Source organism: Nyctibius grandis, chromosome 4, assembly GCF_013368605.1.
Source record: "Nyctibius grandis isolate bNycGra1 chromosome 4, bNycGra1.pri, whole genome shotgun sequence".
NCBI classification, from domain to species: Eukaryota; Metazoa; Chordata; class Aves; order Nyctibiiformes; family Nyctibiidae; genus Nyctibius; species Nyctibius grandis.
This window is the reverse complement of record NC_090661.1, coordinates 90869340-90887610: the sequence shown is the minus strand read 5'-3', so window position 1 is coordinate 90887610 and position 18271 is coordinate 90869340. Positions and strand designations below refer to the sequence as shown.

Here is an 18271-nt window from a genome sequence, read left to right as displayed (position 1 = left end):
ACCCACAGTGAGGTTGGCTGTACGAAGGGTTTGAGGGAGTTGTTCCCGAGCCCTTTCACTAAAGGCCATGCTGGGATTCGCTATGTTTAAACCTCATTTCTCCAAGTATAGGCACTTGGATTTTTTTTTAAGCTCTAGCTCAGCAGCTGGGGAGGGCGTGGGGCTGCAGGAAGGGAGGTCTGGGGAGCTCTGTGCATTCCTCCTTCCTAACCGATCACCACAAATAGCTCACTCCCAGCCCAGGGCTATTTCTGACTGTGATGGAGAGAAGACTCTTCAAGGTTGGAGCAATGGAAAGTATTTGACCCTCACTTGATGGTGGGAAAGCAGCAGGCAGAGCCTGATGTACACAGGCACTGCTCGCTGCCCGGCCTCGTGCCATGCTGCCCGTCCTGTGCAGGCTCTGCAATGGTGGTGCAGTAAGAAACCACTGAGCAAGAGCCAGGGTGCAAGGAGGCAGGTGTATGGGCCTCACCCCGGCCCTGAGCCCTCACTGACCTGTTTTCTGATTTCTCCCACACCACATGCCCACTCTCCCTGCTCCACAGAGATGGAGGCGGGGCTCACAGCAGCTGCACCAAGCAAAAGCTACCAGGCCCAGGAGCCCAAGGCTTGCGCTGCCCTTAGCCACAGCCCTGCAGACACTGTGCTGGTCACTGCCAGCAACTACTTCTGAGTTACTTCAAAGTAACCAGAGATGGTCCCAGCTCCTCTTCCATCACACCATCTCCTCTCTCAGCAGAGAGAGGGCCCACTGCAGCTGAAGCACAACCCCGGTATCGGGGTGCACCTAACCGTGATGGAGGGGGCCAAGCCCTGTGCCAGTCCCTGAGCAGCACATACCGCAACCCTCCCACCTGAAGCCCCGGCCACCTGTGGCACACACTGACCAGGCGATTCTGTGGATGCAGAGCCACCAGCCCACCCCAGCCCCGCACAAGGGTGTCATCCTCAAGGGTGCTGGTGTCATCTCCAGCAGAACGGCCCTGGGGCCTGCGGGGCTGCAGAGGAGCACAGGGCTGGGGCGCAGGGCTGGCCGGGCACTCAGACCGATGCGGCAGCAGTGTTGGCGGGGGGGGGGGGGGGGGGGGGGGGGGGGGGGGGGGGGGGGGGCAGGGGTGAATGGTCTACCAGGGCTTAACAACCGGTGGGTACAAAAGGTGACCTTGAGCATGACTCACATGGTGTGTGAGACTGGTCTTTAGCACTGGGGGTCTCATCCCCGCTGGTGTGGCGGCATGGGGCCCAGCCACAGAGCCTGGGTGCTGCTGGAGCCCCAAGAATACAGAGCCCCGGGTGCAGCTGCCTTTGCTTCAGGCACTGCTCCGGCTGCAGTGCAGCCAACACCTGGCTGCAAGGACCGAGCCTCTCGTGTCCTCCCTTCCAGGAGCCCCAGGCTCTCCTGCCCTGCTCCCCCTTCCCACTGCTCTTCACCATCACAGCCAGACCCAGTCTGCCTTCACAGTAATTCTACTTACATCCTGCTTGCAGCATCCCACCATGCATGTGCTGCCAGGGACAGGCAGACGCAGGGGAGCAGAAGTCCTGGCAGGACGTGACGCTCTCCCCGTCCTGCTGATATGATGCTGGGGAGCGAGGTCCAGGGGGACGGGACCACCTTGCAGCACAGGAACAGGGACAGAGGCTGCACCGGGGGCAGCAAAACCTCCCACAAGGCTTGAGCAAGTACTGCCCGACTCAGCAATTCAGCAGCTCAAGAGCTGAGCAAGTGTCCTGGTTTCATGGGGATAAAATTTATAGACTCAAGTTTCTGTTACATTTTGTTTCAGTTTGTGGCCAGCTGTGGTGTGGTGATCAAGGCCATCAGTAGTTAAATCCAGGGCAGCTGACCCAGGCTGGCCCACAGGTGTATTCTGTAACATTAACGTCAGGTTCACTATAAATGGGAAAGCTGCTGGGGATGGGAGGGGTTCTTTGCTCTGCTTTCTTCTCTCTCTTTCTCCTCTCTTCTCAATGAGAATGCTGTCCCTGGAGTGACTTATCACCACTCTGTGGGCTAAGTATAATTTTGTGTCTTTTGTATTAGCATTGATATGGGTTTCCTTATTTTATTGAATCCGTTTAAATTTTCACCCACGAGTCTCCCTCCTTTTCCCAGTTCCCTTTCTCTGTTGGGGAAGGGATGCTGGGTGATAGGGCAACTGGTTATTGTTTAGTCCCTGGTGCAGGCTAAACGAAGACAGCAAGGAAGAAAGCCCAGTGCAGTGAGAGCAGATGGGTGACATGGCTGTGAGGAGGACAGGGGTTGAGGGATGGCAGAAGCACGAAACGGGCTCACGGCCGGGCTGTATCTGGCAGACAGGAAAGGGTCGGCCGTTCCTCTGCCAGTGTGGAGCTGAAGCGATGGCTCACTCTCCTGCTCAGAAACACATCTCTGTCACTGCAGGCTCAGCACAACTCTGCTGCCGAAGCGCCCACCCCAGGGGAGCAGGCAGTGGCACCGAACGCAGACAGACTCACTCCACCAGCGACTCCCATCCAACGGAGCCGCCATCACCACCAGCCACGTCCCTCGCTGGCGACCCCCAGTCACGCACCACGTGGCAGGAACACATGCTACAAACAGACAGACAGCATCTATGCTTCTGGACAAACAAACATGATATATAGAGAGCAGGTTGTAAATAAGAGGGGTTTATTAGTGGAAGAATAAGGCCCTCACCCTTGAGGGAACTTCTGAAAGGGAAGGTCAGCTGCTTGCCGTTGCCACCGGCTTCCCAGCTCCTGGTCAGCAAAACCACCAGCACAGCCCTCCCCGCCTCGAGGACTTATGGGCCCAGATCCACCAAAGTGAAAAGCAAGACCTGGCTCTAAAGGGAACAGGATCCGGCCTCTCCAAGGCTCTTCCCAGCTGAAGTGGACATTAAAGTCTGCTGAGGTGACAATAGCAGAGATCTGGGTCTGGGATCACCGACATCAGCCCCACCACCCGCATGCCAAAATCTGTCCCTTGGAAACGAGGGGGGAGCATGGAGGAGGGAAAAATGCATAAACTGGAATGTTCAACAGAAAAAAAAAAATCATCATTTATCTAAAAAGAATAGAAATAAACAAAATGCTTTTAAACAAAATCACAAAATATACAAATAAATCTGGTACAAAATAAATAGGAAAGATTGGAAATCTACAACAAAATTGGAATAATTATAAAATTCATTTGTATGACAATCAGTATATGAAACGTATACACTTCATTTCAGGATTTCAGTTGTGCTTATTCAGGTTTATGTACACACATGGCAATACTGTAGTCAGAATACTACAACTCTGGGAACCTGAAGTCATGTACAATATGATACAACATTCGCAAAGACCACGTACGATGGCAAATAAGACCCAGGGAAGAGCCGGCTGGAGTGGCTGAGCGGGATCAGGTAGCAACGAAAACGCACTGCAGAGGGAGAGCCGCCACGCCGCTGAGAGGGGGGAACCGAGGCCGAGCCAGCAGCGGCCGGGAGGAGGCTCAGGGCAGCCAGGAAGGACCCGACTGCAGGAGAAAGGTTTGGTGTGAGACCTCCAGGTGCTGAGCACCAGCTGCTCGTGGCTTCCAGGAACTCTTCTCAAGTATTTGGGTTTTGAGATTCAATGTGTTTGGCGTCCAGGTGCCTGCCCCATGATTCAGGTATGGAGGTTGGCTCTGCAGCTCTGCGTGCTGGAGAAAGCACACGTCAAGAGCTCTGAGGTCCCTCAGCAGGGCCTGACCCTGAACTGCTTGTAAGCCACCCTTGTGCTCAGGAGAACATGGATCAAATGGGACCAGAGCACTGGTGCTGGCGTCCTGGTGGGTTTCCACTCTCCAAATTTCATGTGGTCTGTGAGGAAGGCAGAGTCCCTTGAGCAGCATCTCCTTAGTGTGAGGAGTGAAGACAGGATGGCCACAGCATCACCTGTTCCCGACTGCTGCACCTCCTTCTCTCACCTTCCTGAACACTCAACCAAACTACAGCGAGAAGAGCAAAGGAACAGCCACGGCCGATGCGAGAGCAGCAGCCGCAGAAAGCTACGTTGCTGAATCCAAGCCAGCATGATGCAGAAGGACAGAGCACGTACCCTGGGTAAGAACCCGCCGGCCAAACCAGCCCAGCCTGCTGGGACCTGAGACTTTAAAGCAGGGATGACACTAGAGCTGATCTAGGCCTGGCCAGTCTGTCACTGCTGCGAACAGAGGAGCTCACCGGGAGTCCCCACCACGCTCCCACGTTGATCTTTGGGCAATCCAGAAGGCATGCAGTCAGTATTGGCACTTCCAGCTAAAGGCCTACGATCCAGGCTACTCACCTGACACCTACAAGTTTCTCACCTGAATTTGGAAGGACTTGGTACATCAGTGATGCCCAGAGGACAAAAAAACCCACCTCCTTTTATAAAGCTCTGCAATCTCCAAACAGCTGAAAGGGGAAGCTAGACTGCTCTGCCAAGCACCAACGCTGGGACAAGCCCTTCCTCTCCAACAAACCCGGCTGCCAACCGCCTGCCGCACTGCTGCTAGGAGGAGAAGACAACAGAGACATCAAATCCACCTCTGGAGCACCGGAGCCACCTGCAGCCTTTGCATGTTTTGGGTGCTTGTTTGGCTCACAATAGCCAACAAACCTCAAGCCCAGCTCTACGACAGGCAGCCTCTGTCTAGAACAGCCAAACCTCTCCTACTGGGGGAGAATTACACACCAAGCACTTGGTTAGCCAGAAATCTGTGCTGGAGGAGTGACAGCAGCTGGGGCACCATCCTCTGCAGATCCCAGTGATCAGCCCTGCTCAGAGGAAAACAGGGCCTGAAGGAGAAACCTCAGGAGAGAGGATAGATGTTTTTCAGCTGGAGACAGACAACCAGCAGCTTTGAGTACCATATTTCCAAGGTGCAGAACTGCTATAGAGCCTGAGCTCGGGATAACGAGAACAAAAAGATGTCACTTTGACTGAGTTCAGTGCTACTGATCTGTGAAACACCTCCCTCTGCCCCTTGTACCGTACCAAAGGCTGGGGGCAGCTTTCTGTCACCCCCTTCCCATCCCTGCTGTTCAGGGAAGGGTGCTGGGATAACCTGGCATCCCAGGCTTTCTCCTAGGGAATGCTCTGGCCTCCTCACATCCAGCTTCTAACTGAACAGCAAACACGCAAAAACAGACCAAAAAGCTCAACCGTACCGTCTTGGACCCGCAGCAACAGAGTCCCCTCACCTGGACATGGCCTCAAGGACGCAGCCGTGAAACTAACCGTGGAGGAACACAACCCAGCGTGAAGCCAGGCTGCAGGATGAGAGCAAGACACCGAGCAGGATTGTCCAGGGGGCTCTGTGGAAAGCTGTGGATGTCTCCGAGTCCCCTGTGCTGTTGATGCATGGGAGTGAGGCCAGTATCACCAGAGATCGCACCAACAAGAGACCTGCAACTGATAGACCAAGTATAACAACAGAGCAGGGATGAGGGCAGCTTCTCAGCCCAGCTTGTAGTGTGGAGCTTGTCCTCTCTGCTGGTCAAGTCAGGATGAAGGCTGCTTTCTCCTCCGTGCCATGAAAAGAGGCTGAGCTTTTAATCATGTTAGTTAAGCTCGTTGTTCCACTGTTGGGCCAAACCAACCCTCAGTATCCAAGGACCAGGTACTTCTTTGGGTCTATTTAGAGCCCCAGCGCAGAGCCAGGCAGCGAGGTGGGCAGCAAGCCCAGGTCCGCATCACACGCTGGTTTTCCGCTTTGTGCCAGCTTCGCACGTGGCAGCACACAGTACGAACGCAGGAACCCCTCAACGCTGGCCCGACACCTTGGGGATGAAGCCTCAAGTTAGCATCACAGCAAGAGGTGCTCTCTGCAGCATCCTTCCCCGCCCCCCAGCCCCAGTTTTCTACTGGTAATCCAGACACTGGATAACTTGACAACTGGTACACAGGTACTGGTTTTAAAACCACAGACGTGTGTATTAGATATCATATAAAATATGGTACATCTTTCATGTGGGAATGGTTTCTATAGATACTGTATTTCAGCACAAGGAAGATGCATGTTCCCAGGGGTCCTGGAGAATGGGGCTGTGTTCTCCATCACGTAGGATACTTACACGGGATGCTCGTGAGGAGACAGCACTGCTCTTTGCCATCCACACCCCCACACCCTTGGCTGAGCTCTGCAGAGATCACAGGAAGCACCACCGCTGCCCAAGCAGCCCCTCACACAAAGCTACCTCTTTGGTTTTCTTTGAGCTGATTCGAGCCAGAGCCTGACACCACCAGTGCCAAAATCTCCTCCTCATCTGAGCTGGGCCCTGAAGGCTGAGAAGCAGCAACAGGTGATGTCCATGGGCCATTGTGGGCAACTCTCCCTGCTCCCCCTGAGCTTTCTCCAGGTCTGAGGTGAGTGCAAAGGGCCATATCCTGAGACTCCTACTCTTGCCAGCTCCACCCGTACAAAAAGGCACTTAAAAGAAGAAAAAAACAAACAAAAAAAAAATGACCCTGCGGTGAGGAAAAGGGGAGTAAGTCCAGGAGAAGAGAGGAGGAACAGAACAGTGAGCACAATGTGAATGAGTGGCTGACCCCTCTTCCAACGGGGCCCAAGCTTTGAGCAGCCAGCTCCAGCTCCAGCTGCCCTGCCCAGGTCTCGGAATCATCCCATCCCTGCTCAGTCCCAAGCAGGAGCATGCATGGGGGCAAAAAAAGCGTGAGAGGGAACTACACACGACTACAGGTTTGGAGCAGAAGCAGAGAGTGGTGGAAGGACCTGCTTGCTCTGCTGGTGCAACTGGATGGGGGAAGCACCTCATCCTGCCAAGCCAGCCTCGGGGCCCCTGCTCCCCGGCCAGCCTGGACACCCTGCCAGCATCCCTCGTCCCTCTGTGGGATGATACCCCATCCTGAGCTCCTCCAGGGCACCGGCCTTCAGCTGCACAGGGATTTCAGGGAGTGGACAAGCTGGGAATAAAACAACAAGCACTTTGTAAACTCTGGACGGTCTGAGCTTGGGGTCTACAGAGAGGCCGAGGTTGGTTTGCTAAGCCCCTCCCAAGGCCCTCTTCACTCAGAACTAGCGTGCTTCATATGATCTCCACGCCACCAGAGTCAGTCTCGTTTGGAGAAAGATTCTCATTGGAAAGCAAGAACATTCCTTCACTCTTTACAAAGATTTGGCAATACACAGAATTAAAAAAAAATAAATCATAGTTACAACAGATTCAGGTTCATTTCATTTAAAGGAAATTCAGCCAACAGGAGTGTAAAAGTTATAATTCACAGTTGTGCATTTAAGATATTAGTGTTGAAAAACCTCACTTCAAAGAACTCTTGTGCAAAATTGGATTGACAGTAGAAACCACGGCTAGATGCCCTCCCAGCCTCGCCCGGCCAACAGGCCATTGTCCACCCCTCTGCCTGCACCTGGAGGCAGACGGACGAGAGGAGCAAAGGCGGCAGTAGGAGCTGACATAGGAAGATGCAGTATCCCTTCTACAAGTCAAAGCCTTGCCGAGGTCTGAGGTCAAGTCCAATGATTCCCAAAGCCACCAGCTGGTGTCCTGTGCTGCGGCGTCGACCGGCAGCCCTGCGAGGCAGAGAAAGCAGAGCTGCTCTGACAGGACACCTCCTGCAAGGGCACAGACTCAGACGCCATGGCATGTCCATTGCAGTCAGGAGAGCCAAGCCCCAATGGCGGCAAATGCCATCTGGAGGCTCAGAAGTGATCCTGAGCTGGGCACCGGGCTCCTCTGCTTGTGATGGTTCCCACCACGAGGGCTGGGAACTCCTTGCATTTATTAAACAGTAAAACTGTAAATACCCTGAGAACAGGGAGACCAGATTTTTTTTCCCCTCCAGGGAGAGGACCATGCTTTGCTCTTCAAGCTAATTAGCAGTAGCAGCTCCTAACCCCTCTGGGTCAGGTACATATTTTCCATATGAAACACATCTATAATCAACTATTTTTATGGAAATTATTTCACTTTCCATTACTGGAGCTGTACAAATGATGAAAAAACAGTCATGCAAAAAATCGCCTGCAAATTTTGGAACAGTGCAGCATGGGCAGAAGCAGGAGGTATTTGCTTTGGGATCACATGGCTTTGGTTGGAAAAACTGGCTTTTTCTTTTTCTTTTTTTCTTTTTCTTTTTCTTTTTCTTTTTCTTTTTCTTTTTCTTTTTCTTTTTCTTTTTCTTTTTCTTTTTATTTTTCTTTTTCTTTTTCTTTTTATTTTTCTTTTTTTTTTTTTAAAGGGAAACAGACACTGAAATAAACCCATAACCCGCCATACGAAGCAGAAGTCAGATCCAGAGAGCAACCTCGTCCCAGAGAGAGAGCTTCCTTGACTTGAGCCTCTCCTCCTTGGGCAGGTTTGACAAAACGGATACTGCATCTCACGTTCACCACCGTGTCAAACACTTCCGACAAACTTTTACATTCAGCAATGCTAGATAAAAACCGGCAAGGTGAGTCACTTGCCGAGGACAAACGCTGTAACATCTCAACATTTTGCTTTGCGAGAAAGGTGCAATATTGACAGCTCTCCAGGAACGAGCAGGGCTTAGGTCAGCCCGTGCTGATGCTGAGCCGTGTGCTCTCGGTGGTGGTGGGCTGGTGTGCATCAGAGTGAGGATGGAGACTAAAGAAACGCTTTTAGATGGGACTCACAAAACGTTAATAAAAAGCTAAATGTGAGAGTAAGGTTTTGGAGGCCCTGTTTCCTCCTCACTGGGTGCACAAGTTAGATACCGTGCAATTTCTATGCCCCCTTGTGGGGACTTCATCCTCATGGGTGGCTCCAAGGAAGAAGTGCACCTTTCCCTTCCGGAAGGACAGCAAAAATTAGGGCTGTTTTCTGAAGCCAAAAGAGGAGACACACGTGCAGACCCAAACAGCTCTGACATCACGCACTCCAGTTTCCTGCAGGGAGATCCTCCAGCAAAATATTGCACCTTTCCAGCAGCCATTCACAAAGATGGACCACGGGAACTTGCAGCGAGTGCCTTCCCCAGCCTGTGAGCAAGAGAGACGGGGCAGGCGTGCAGGCACAGAGAGCTCTGGCAGTTGCATTTGGGGCTGGGGGCTTCTTTGAGGGTCAGATGAGATTATCTGGGTGTAAAGAAAGGAAGGGAAATGCTACATAGCCAGGGGCCACAGAAGGGTCTCGAAACCACAATGCCTGATTTATTTATCACTCGAGATACCGAGGGCAACATTCACATTTTGTTTGAGACAGCACTGGAAGGAGAGTGGATTGGGGAGGGGGAGACATTTTTTTCCATTTGACAACTTTTAGACTCCATGTGTGGGAGTAGGGAATGTGTGATGCACAACTGCCACGGGGTGCCTCTTGCTTGCACCCAGTCTGCATTCAGGTTTTTGGGGTGGAGGAATTGGTTTCTGCTGCTCAACATGGGGTGCCCTGCACTAGCAGCAGCTGGGTGGGAGGCTCTCTGCTCTGCTACCATGGTAATCCCTAAAATGGCTGTTAAAAGGGGCAAGAGAGAAGGAAATGCACTAAATCCACTCAAAGGAAGGAATGTGGCTGGGAACAGCACGGAAACGAACCTCTCCGAATCCCTGAAGTACAATACACTCGTGTCCAGAAAGTTTTGTCAGTTCTTGGAGAGAGGATGGTCCCGACTCCTCAGCAGAGCCCATCCTTGCACTGGCAGAGGTTTACTGTCACCTGGAGGATGTACTTTGGGCGTAACTGTAGCAGCATCTTTTGTGTTAATACAAGAGATTGAAGTGGGGGGGCGGGGACTGATGTTCTCTGTTATTTAGCAAAGACTGCTCATCTGCTATGGCCAAGGTTAACGCTGTGCAGACCGCTACAGCATGCAAGTGCTTAAATCTTGTCATTGTGGGATGCACCCATTACTTCACCATGCAATTGTCAGGAACATCAATGAAAATCACCCAGTTACTTCACTACGGAAAATTATGCCCGGCTTTCATTTCACGAGACAGCAGTTTTGCTAATTAATGCCTTCCCCCCCAGTATCATCTTCAACATACACAAAGTTTTTGGAGGTTACAGAACTCTAAGTGTAACAACGCTTTTGCCTGTTTTACAAAGAAACCTTCTGAAATCTGAGAGACCATTAAATACCAAAGTAACCACTCCTTCCCTGAAACCTAACTGGAAGAATGTAGTAAGGCTCATCCCTTGGCCCTCCAGGTGGCTGAAACCAGAGGTTCCTTGAAGCTTGCTCATTCTTAGGACACAAATAACATAAAAGTACCAGTTACTAACTTCTTCAACAGGGCAACAAGAAGGACCACAGAGGGGTGAAAAGAGGCCTAAGGACATTCGAACCAATTCACAAAACCACGACAGAACCAATTTGAGGTTTGGGAGGGACAGAAACAATTTAAAACTCTGCAAAATACTTTTTAAAAACAAGATCTCTCTTGAAAAAATAACTGGAGGACCTTTTAAACTTCTCCATATGTGTTTGAGGAGGAAAAACCCAACAAGGATCAAAAATACAAATAAAAAATAAACATGATTCTACTTCGCAAGAAGTATTTTCATTGTTCTCAAAGGTGGCTCACCATTCCCAAAGTACGCTTGGGGCTTTAGTCTCTCTTGCTCTTTGCTCCTTTCTTCCTGTTTCTTCCTCTTCTGCTCCCAGAACGGACGCAAAAGTCTTTGGTCTCAGAACACTGGATGCAGCACAGTGTTGCAAGCACATACTAACAGTGTTCACACTCGGGGAGGAGGCAGGAAGAAGCGAGGGCTGGTCCTGCTGAGGAGATGGGATGGGTGGGTTGTGGGGAGTCAGCTCCTAGATGGCTCCTTCACTGTGCATACTGTGGTTGGGCTGCTTGTGAGTCACACAGTTCTGTTCATTCAGCAGGTTTGCTGTCTCGTCCGGCAAACGGTCATGCAGCTCCGTAAGAGTCAGTTCGATTTTAGTGTTTTCACTGTCCGAGGACTGAGGTGTTTTGTCCATCCGGGATGCCATCAGGGCATTTTGGTACTGCTGTCTTGAGATCTGCTCCAAGAACAGAAGGAAGGAACAAAAACAGCCAGTCACGCTTTTGTGTCTCCCGTGGGACACACCGAGAAAATAAAGTGCCCTCCCTTTCCAGATGATCACACTTCAACCCATTTGCCTGTTTCTATAAAACATCCCTGCGCTTTGCAAGCCTAGAGCATCCCAACTCAACACCACAGCACGGTGACATTTCCAGACAGGGTGGAAGCACAGAGCTGTGCGGTCACTATGCTGTTCAAAGGCAGGGATTTATTCCTCTGCAGAGATCTTTAAGTCAGATCTCCATTTCCTTCTAACCATGCACACATTTAGGGCCAGAACCAGAGTTCAGTGAAGTCTTTCTCCCAACTTCAGTGAGCTCCTGGTGAGGCTCTAAGAGTTCCTATAGAGCCAGAGGGTACAAGCATTACTGCTCTTGTCTAGGCCAGCAAACGCCGCAGGAGGTACAGCCTTATTTCGATACATAAGAACATTTGATTCTAGAAAAGACTGGGATTTCCATAGAGATGAGTGCAAATCAGCAACCCGTGAAGTCTTCCACTGGTCTCTGCAAGAACTGGCTGCATTCAACAGAACAGTCATGACAGGAGCTGGCCTAGAGCACAGAGCGTTCCTGCCCACAACGCCCCAGAGGCAAGGACGCCTATAGCTCCATACACCTGCCTATGGTGGTAGAGAATTCTTCCCTGAGCCACAAGCAACCAGTCCTGTAAACTCCTCCAGGTCTGCCTTCTCAGCCAGGACAGGCAGCAAGATGCACGTGCACTGGCAGCCCCGTGTGCTACAACAGCAGTGGGTTATCCCAGCAGGCAGGAAGGTGGAAGAAGTGAAATGACTTTTTGAAAACTGTAAGTTTCATTAGCAATGCAAAAGAGGGACTGGAAATGGAGAGAGTCAGATGGACCAGGTCACAACTCCAAAAGCAAAATCCTAACATGCACAAGCAGGTCACAACCCTGGTTTACAAAGTACTAATTGAATAAATGCCCACGTGGCACAGCAAAAACACTAATGTTGGGTACTCTGTCCTATGTGTAAAGCAGAGTGATGCAAAAAGAGGTCTGCAAGTCTGACTGCAGAGATACCAGACAGTTTAGCATTCATCAGCCTTGGTATGAACACAGTGAGAGTTGGAAGGACTCCACGCAAACCAGCATAAGATGAGCAGCTGCTCTGTACAGCAGATTATCCATTGAAATCCGTAGTGAGAATCACTCGCCCAGTGTTAAATATTTACTGATCTAAACCTTGAAGGCTTGAACCATTGACCAGCACACTTACATCTGTCAAAATTTTAAATGCAGGAGTGTACTCTCCTTTTAAAATTTGGCTATGGAATAATCAATTTAGCATTCTAGTATTTCTACTCTATTCCACATTCTTAATATTGAATTAATTTTGACAGAAGTTGAGTTCACAAATCATTTGAGTTGCATACAAAGAAACTGTGAATGTGCACTTAATTTAAGAAAAGCATCAAGGTCAACTTCTGGCCACGGGACGTCAGCTTCCCTGGACTCCCAGCTGGGCTGGAACTGCTGCCAGCATTAGCTGTTCCTCAGCTCTGCTACATTTCCTGTCCCACAGGACTCACATAGATTTCAGCGTGGGATGCACCATGCTGGGGGACAGAGCTATATTCATGCAGCGACTCACTGGTGGTATGAGACATGAGCCTAACATGTGAAGTTAAGACAAAGAGAAATGTTCAAGACTTCTCCAAGCAGAAGAAGGATGACAAGTTGCAAAGTAAGATCAAGAACCCCAAACTGAAACCAAAATCAAAAGTGAATAAAAACTGCAAACAACAGAAAATGTCTCATCCTTTAGAAAAGGACACTGGTAATGAAGGGTCTCCATTTCGGACTGCTCCAAAGGTGTCACAAGGATACATCTTTCATGACTAAAAGCAGAGAGAGGTTATTTTCTCTAATCTTTCCTCGAGGGACCTGAAATCCAGAAACTTACGTGACCAATCTACTTACAAGCCTAAATGAGAGGAACGGTGAAGACAAATCAATGGACAGCAGATATTGGGAAAAAGTAATTTAAAGTTATTTTTAAACGGCTGCTTTCATAATCCTATTTACTCATAAAGCAATCTAGAGGGACCTCCCTTCCCCAGGCTCTCCATCCTACCAGCCAAGCCCAGCTTTCCAGTGGGGCCTTTCCAGCTTTTTTCCTACCTTGACAAACTGAATGTCTGTGAGTGCTTTCACTGAGTAGTCTGGAACATACACTTGGAGGAAAGACGCGTTCAGCTGGTTGTTGCTGCTCCCTAACGTTGGTGTCACTGCATCGATGCGATCACTTCGGTTTAAAGAGTCTGAGTGATTCAAGCCGCAGGGCCGAGGTGGAGACTTGTTTTCAGCTGAGAAACAGGCAAGAGTGAGAAATTTCTTAAAGCAAGTAGATAACATTTAAAGCCAACAGTTTCAAAGGGACATAATATATCGCGATGTAGCACAAAAGAACTGCAAATACTTAATCCACTCATAACTAGACATGCAGCTAAACAACCAAATTACCCTGAAAAAGAGTACATTTTGAGTCCAGAGCTGGCAGCCAACATCACTGAGTATGCCTTAAATGAACTTGGTTCTGTTTACGCTGCAATGGACATGCCCTGTGCACAGTTGGTCACAGTGCTTCAGCTGATGAGTGGTAACCACCAGAGAAAGGTAATTTCCCAAGGCTCCCTTACAGGAGCTCTTGATAGTCAGACCACGCTTAATAGATTTTTTTTTCCCCTTAATGATTTATAATCATAACTCCATACGAGACCTTTCATCCACAGCCTCATCCACAGCCAGTCCCAGCTAACCCTTACCCCCTTTTATTCCACCTGGTATCTACATATGCCTTGTTCCCTGAGTTAGAGCAGACATTTTCAGAATCGTTAAGAGTGATAGAGTCCTTAGTGGACCAGAGTGTGGTCCACATAATGATTACTTCAATGTTTCCTCTAGTACTTCCCAGTGCTTGAAGGGGCAAAAACTCAACGAAGGAGAGCAAGCTCCACAGGGTACACGTCAGCCCGCAAAACAGGGAAAACAGTCCATGCTGCAGAGAAAAACCTGTGTTCAGGAAAGGAGTAAACCAGACATGTCATTTTCTATCACTGGCCTTTAAGCACTGCAAGGTTTCACTTGAAAACCTCGCAGCTGTCCCCTGTGAGTGTGATCAGCCACAGTTTATCTCAAGTAAACGTGCTCTCAGGAAGCCACAGACATTGTGCATCCCTAGCTTCCACCCACACAGTAACTCATAAGACAGGAGGGCAGAAATGCATCCTAAGAGAGATCCCAAGCCCTCCTGCAGGTGGACTTCTCCCTGGGTACACACACAGTACACACTGATCAAAGAACTGTCTTTGGGACTGGTGAATTTTTGGATCTTAGTGCAGTTAAATTTCATTCAGCCAGCCCAAACTGAAACTTGATGTAAACTATGCTACTCACCACATGACCCTTATTCTCAGCTGAATTATCATTTTCATATAATCTTAAGATACAAAGCCTCTTTGAGCAAATCAGCAACAATATCCTTCCAAGCTTTTCAAATTTTTTTGAAGACTTTTCTATATATAAACTTATTTCTGAAAAAAAAGCAACTCCCTAAAATTCAACCCTACCTCTGCCACTTAATCACTATAAATATAATATCTCCTTGCCCAAATGACACAGCCTGTTTTACATCTCTGCATCCAGCCCTTCCTAAACCTAACACTTTAGATGCTTCTAGATGCATGGCAGAATTGCCCTGTTTTATTTCCCACTTAAAATCCCTCTGATGTTGTCCTTCCTTTGATTTTAGAAAAGGGAACAGAAAAATACAGGTTCTGACAACTTGGCAATTTTTCTGCCATTTCTGCACCCTAGAATTAGTGCAGGTGCCTATGGCAACACCGAGTACAGGCTTAGGGGAAAGTACTCAGAGCCCTGTGAGGTCTTCCTCCATACCGACTTGCCATCTTGAAAGCCACAGCAGGCTGCAAGAACTGCTGCCAGGAGCCAAACCTCCATCTGCACACAGGGCTTGATGCCATAATTCCCATTGGAAAACACGGAACTGTGAAGGCTGAGTGAATTTGTCCTGTCTTTCCCACCTGCATACACAAAATACAGCCGTGTGTGACAAGAACAGCATCACTGCTGTGCGGGATAAAGGTTTCCATCTGGAACAGCTTTACACTAGTGTGATTTGTATCTGCCCTTTCTTTTCACCAGGGGTCTTACAGTACATTACTAATAAAAAACAAAGAAGGACAGAGAGCAACATGACAAAGTATAAATTAAAAAAAAAAAAAACAACCAAAAAAAAGGGACAGGTGAAACGAAAGGACAGAACAAAAAAGTATGATTACTAAAAATCTGAGGGAAAGGACATCACTTCTGGACCACGTACAAGTCAGGGAGGGAGAAGAGAAGCTAATTGCTAGGGGAGGTTCAGGTTGGACATAAGGAAGCATTTCTTCTCAGAAAGGGTCATTAGACATTGGAACAGGCTGCCCAGGGAGGTGGTGGAGTCACCATCTCTGGAGGTGTTTAAGAAAAGACTGGACGTGGCACTTAGTGCCATGGTCTAGTTGACATGGTGATGTCAGGGCAATGGTTGGGCTCAATGATCCCAGAGGTCTCTTCCAGCCTGATTGATTCTGTGTGATTCTGGGGCAGACAACAGAAGAATAGCAGGCAGGTCTGTGTCTGCAGAGCAGCGCCCTGCCAGCCCCCTAGCAGGCCAGCCCAGATCTGGACAGAACTTTTCTGCCCAGGTTTTCCCACACTCCTCACCTTCCTATACAGGGGATAAAGAGCACAAACCACAAGACAAAACATCAATACAACTGTGTGATGAATTTGGGTTTAAACAACAGGATCCCTTTCAGAAGGACCCAGCAGAAGGTCCGAGTTTCATCAAAACTGGTACCACGTTGTCGTAGTGACCAGGCTTACTGTATCAGTTCCTTTCAAAGGAGATTCTTCCCACTATTTTTTTCCATTATTGATTTTTTTTTTTTAAGGTTAAGGAAAAAGCTAGGAAAATATGCTTGGCATTTATATCAGAAACAACTGGCATGTGCAAAGTATACATTTATTTGTAGCAAGGAAAAGGAAAAAAAAAGAGAAGACCTGGCAAAACAAAAGAACCAAGCTAAAAAAGATAACCAAAGCTGCCAAGCTTAAAAGAAAGCCATCACGTACTTTAATTAAAGAAAGATTAAATTTCTCCCCCTTCTTTGAAGTTTAGCAGCAGGAAACTTTAACAGTACAGGAAAAAAATCCCCTGCAGGGCAACAACCTGTAGTTTTTGCTTGGAATGTGCATGAGACTAATTTGAGGACTGATGGTGAAATACGTTTTCAAAAGTGAAAAAAAGAAGAGCAGGAAAATACAGGAAGCAGATGGTGAAAGTTTATGAAATGCATGATATGTATTAAAGTTTAGATGGTTCACTGAAATATGCATATCATTATCTTGTTTGCTTTTAGGTCTAGGGAAAGACATTTCATCTAAAAAAGAAAACTTCAAAAGGAAAAAATATGTTCACTGTGGCCCAAACTATTTTAGGATTTTGCTCGTCCTTCAGACTTTCTTGATGGGTTTCCATTTTTCTCAGCTACTCTGTGCATGCAGTGTCTGCAAAGCTCAGTTCTTGACCCTTCCCAATTTCCAACCACTCAAACACATCTCAGAGCTCTTTTTGGCCCAATTTGTCCCCTCCTTGGTCTCTGCTCTCCAAAGGGATTTCTGTGTCAGTCAACTTGGTTATTCAGCAAGGAAAGATCTTAAGCAAAATGGGAACCATAAAACTGCACAGGAGACCCCACAACCTTCTTACACATTCCATTGCAAATCCGTCCACTCAGTAAATCACTGTGCCAGTCCACGGCATTAACCTCACTGAGAGAAAGCTCAAAGCTTTTGAGGAATTGAAATGGCCAGACTGTATACAAACCGTAGAATTTACCCGTATGAGAATATAAGAATTCTTTCACTAAAGAAGTTTTCCTTTTATGGCAGTTCAGCAGCAGACATTCTCCTCTGCCAAATGCATTTTCTTCAGAAATTTTTAAGCCTCAGCTTGGGGGAGAATACCTTCTTTTAAAAAATCTCCCATCCTAATTTTCCACCAGCGTACAGATGAGAAACAAGAATAAGCACACATTACCAAATAAATTTTCTTTAACGTGTTGTTAGTTCTTCCCATTTTGATAGCTCTGCCATGTTGCTACCAGTTACCATAAACAAAAGTTCAGGATACCTACCTGCGAGGCATAACTCTGTGCTGGACTTCTCCCTAACGAGCAAAGGGGTCAGATAAATACAGACTGCAGCTGACTTTTTATGGCATCAGGGCAGTCACAAGAATGGTGAAAATAGAAGCATGCGGATTTACCTGGAGAACCTGCTGCTAACAACTCTGTTCTGCTGACAACAAAGGTACGAGACAGGGACAAGGGAACTAGAAAAGGGAGAGAAAAAGGATGAGATCACGACCAGAAAGGCGGCAGCTATCCACACTCGACAGGGGAAGGAGCCAGTTCACACACTGAAGAACTAAAACCAAAAGTGCAAATCAACTGTGAAAAAGTAAAGGGTTAAAACAAAAGCAAAACCAAAAAAGACAATTAAACAATTTTAGGAATAAACCAAAAAACAAGCCTAAGGAATTACAGTGAAGTGAAGTGAACAATTTTCACTTGCTAATTTGAATGGTTATCCAGCACAGAACAGTCCATCAAGGTACACTCAGTTTTAAAATAGTTCAAAAGGAGTAGTGGTGCCCACTCCAGCCTGGAAGGCAAAGAGTTAAAACAAGCGAGGAAGCTTTCATGGGTGCTGTTCCTTATGGGAGTCAGACAAAACCAGAAATAAAACCAAAGGACACTTCATAGTTCTTTAAGTTTTCAGTAAAATGTTAAGCGAGGTGATGATTCTCCAAGCTCATTCCTGTCAGGATGGGTACCGTACTGCTCATCGTTACTGCAAATCCCTCCACAGCTGTAGTTAAAGAAAAAAGCTTCACTCTTTTGGTGGTGTTTTTTTTTGTTTTGGTTTTTGGTGGTGGTGGTTTTTGGGGGGTTTTGTTTGGTTGGGGTTTGTTTTTTGTGTTTTTGTTTTGTTTTGTTTTTAATGCTTTCCTCTCATTACTGACTTCAAGTTCTAGGTGGGAAGAGCAGGCATGTGAAGTCTAATTAGGACACAAAGAAGAGCAGGAGTTTTCTCTTGTTCTGCAATGACTTATACTTTCACTGAGCTTTCCTATCTACAGAGAGCAACAGGAATTTATTTTTATGAGC

General features: G+C 48.1%; 1 protein-coding gene across 1 annotated transcript in view; it reads right to left on the bottom strand.

Annotated features, from left to right (window-relative positions):
• Nucleotides 1-8246: 8246 nt before the first annotated feature.
• CNNM2 (cyclin and CBS domain divalent metal cation transport mediator 2) overlaps nucleotides 8247-18271 on the bottom strand; it is a 123026-nt gene continuing 113001 nt past the window's right edge. Inside the window, exons 6-8 of the mRNA XM_068398275.1 lie at nucleotides 17368-17433; nucleotides 13155-13339; nucleotides 8247-10965 (exon numbers count right to left, since the gene is read on the bottom strand). Coding sequence (XP_068254376.1) covers nucleotides 10756-10965; nucleotides 13155-13339; nucleotides 17368-17433 — 461 coding nt within the window. The 3' untranslated portion in view covers nucleotides 8247-10755. The remainder of the gene's footprint in view (nucleotides 10966-13154; nucleotides 13340-17367; nucleotides 17434-18271) is intronic.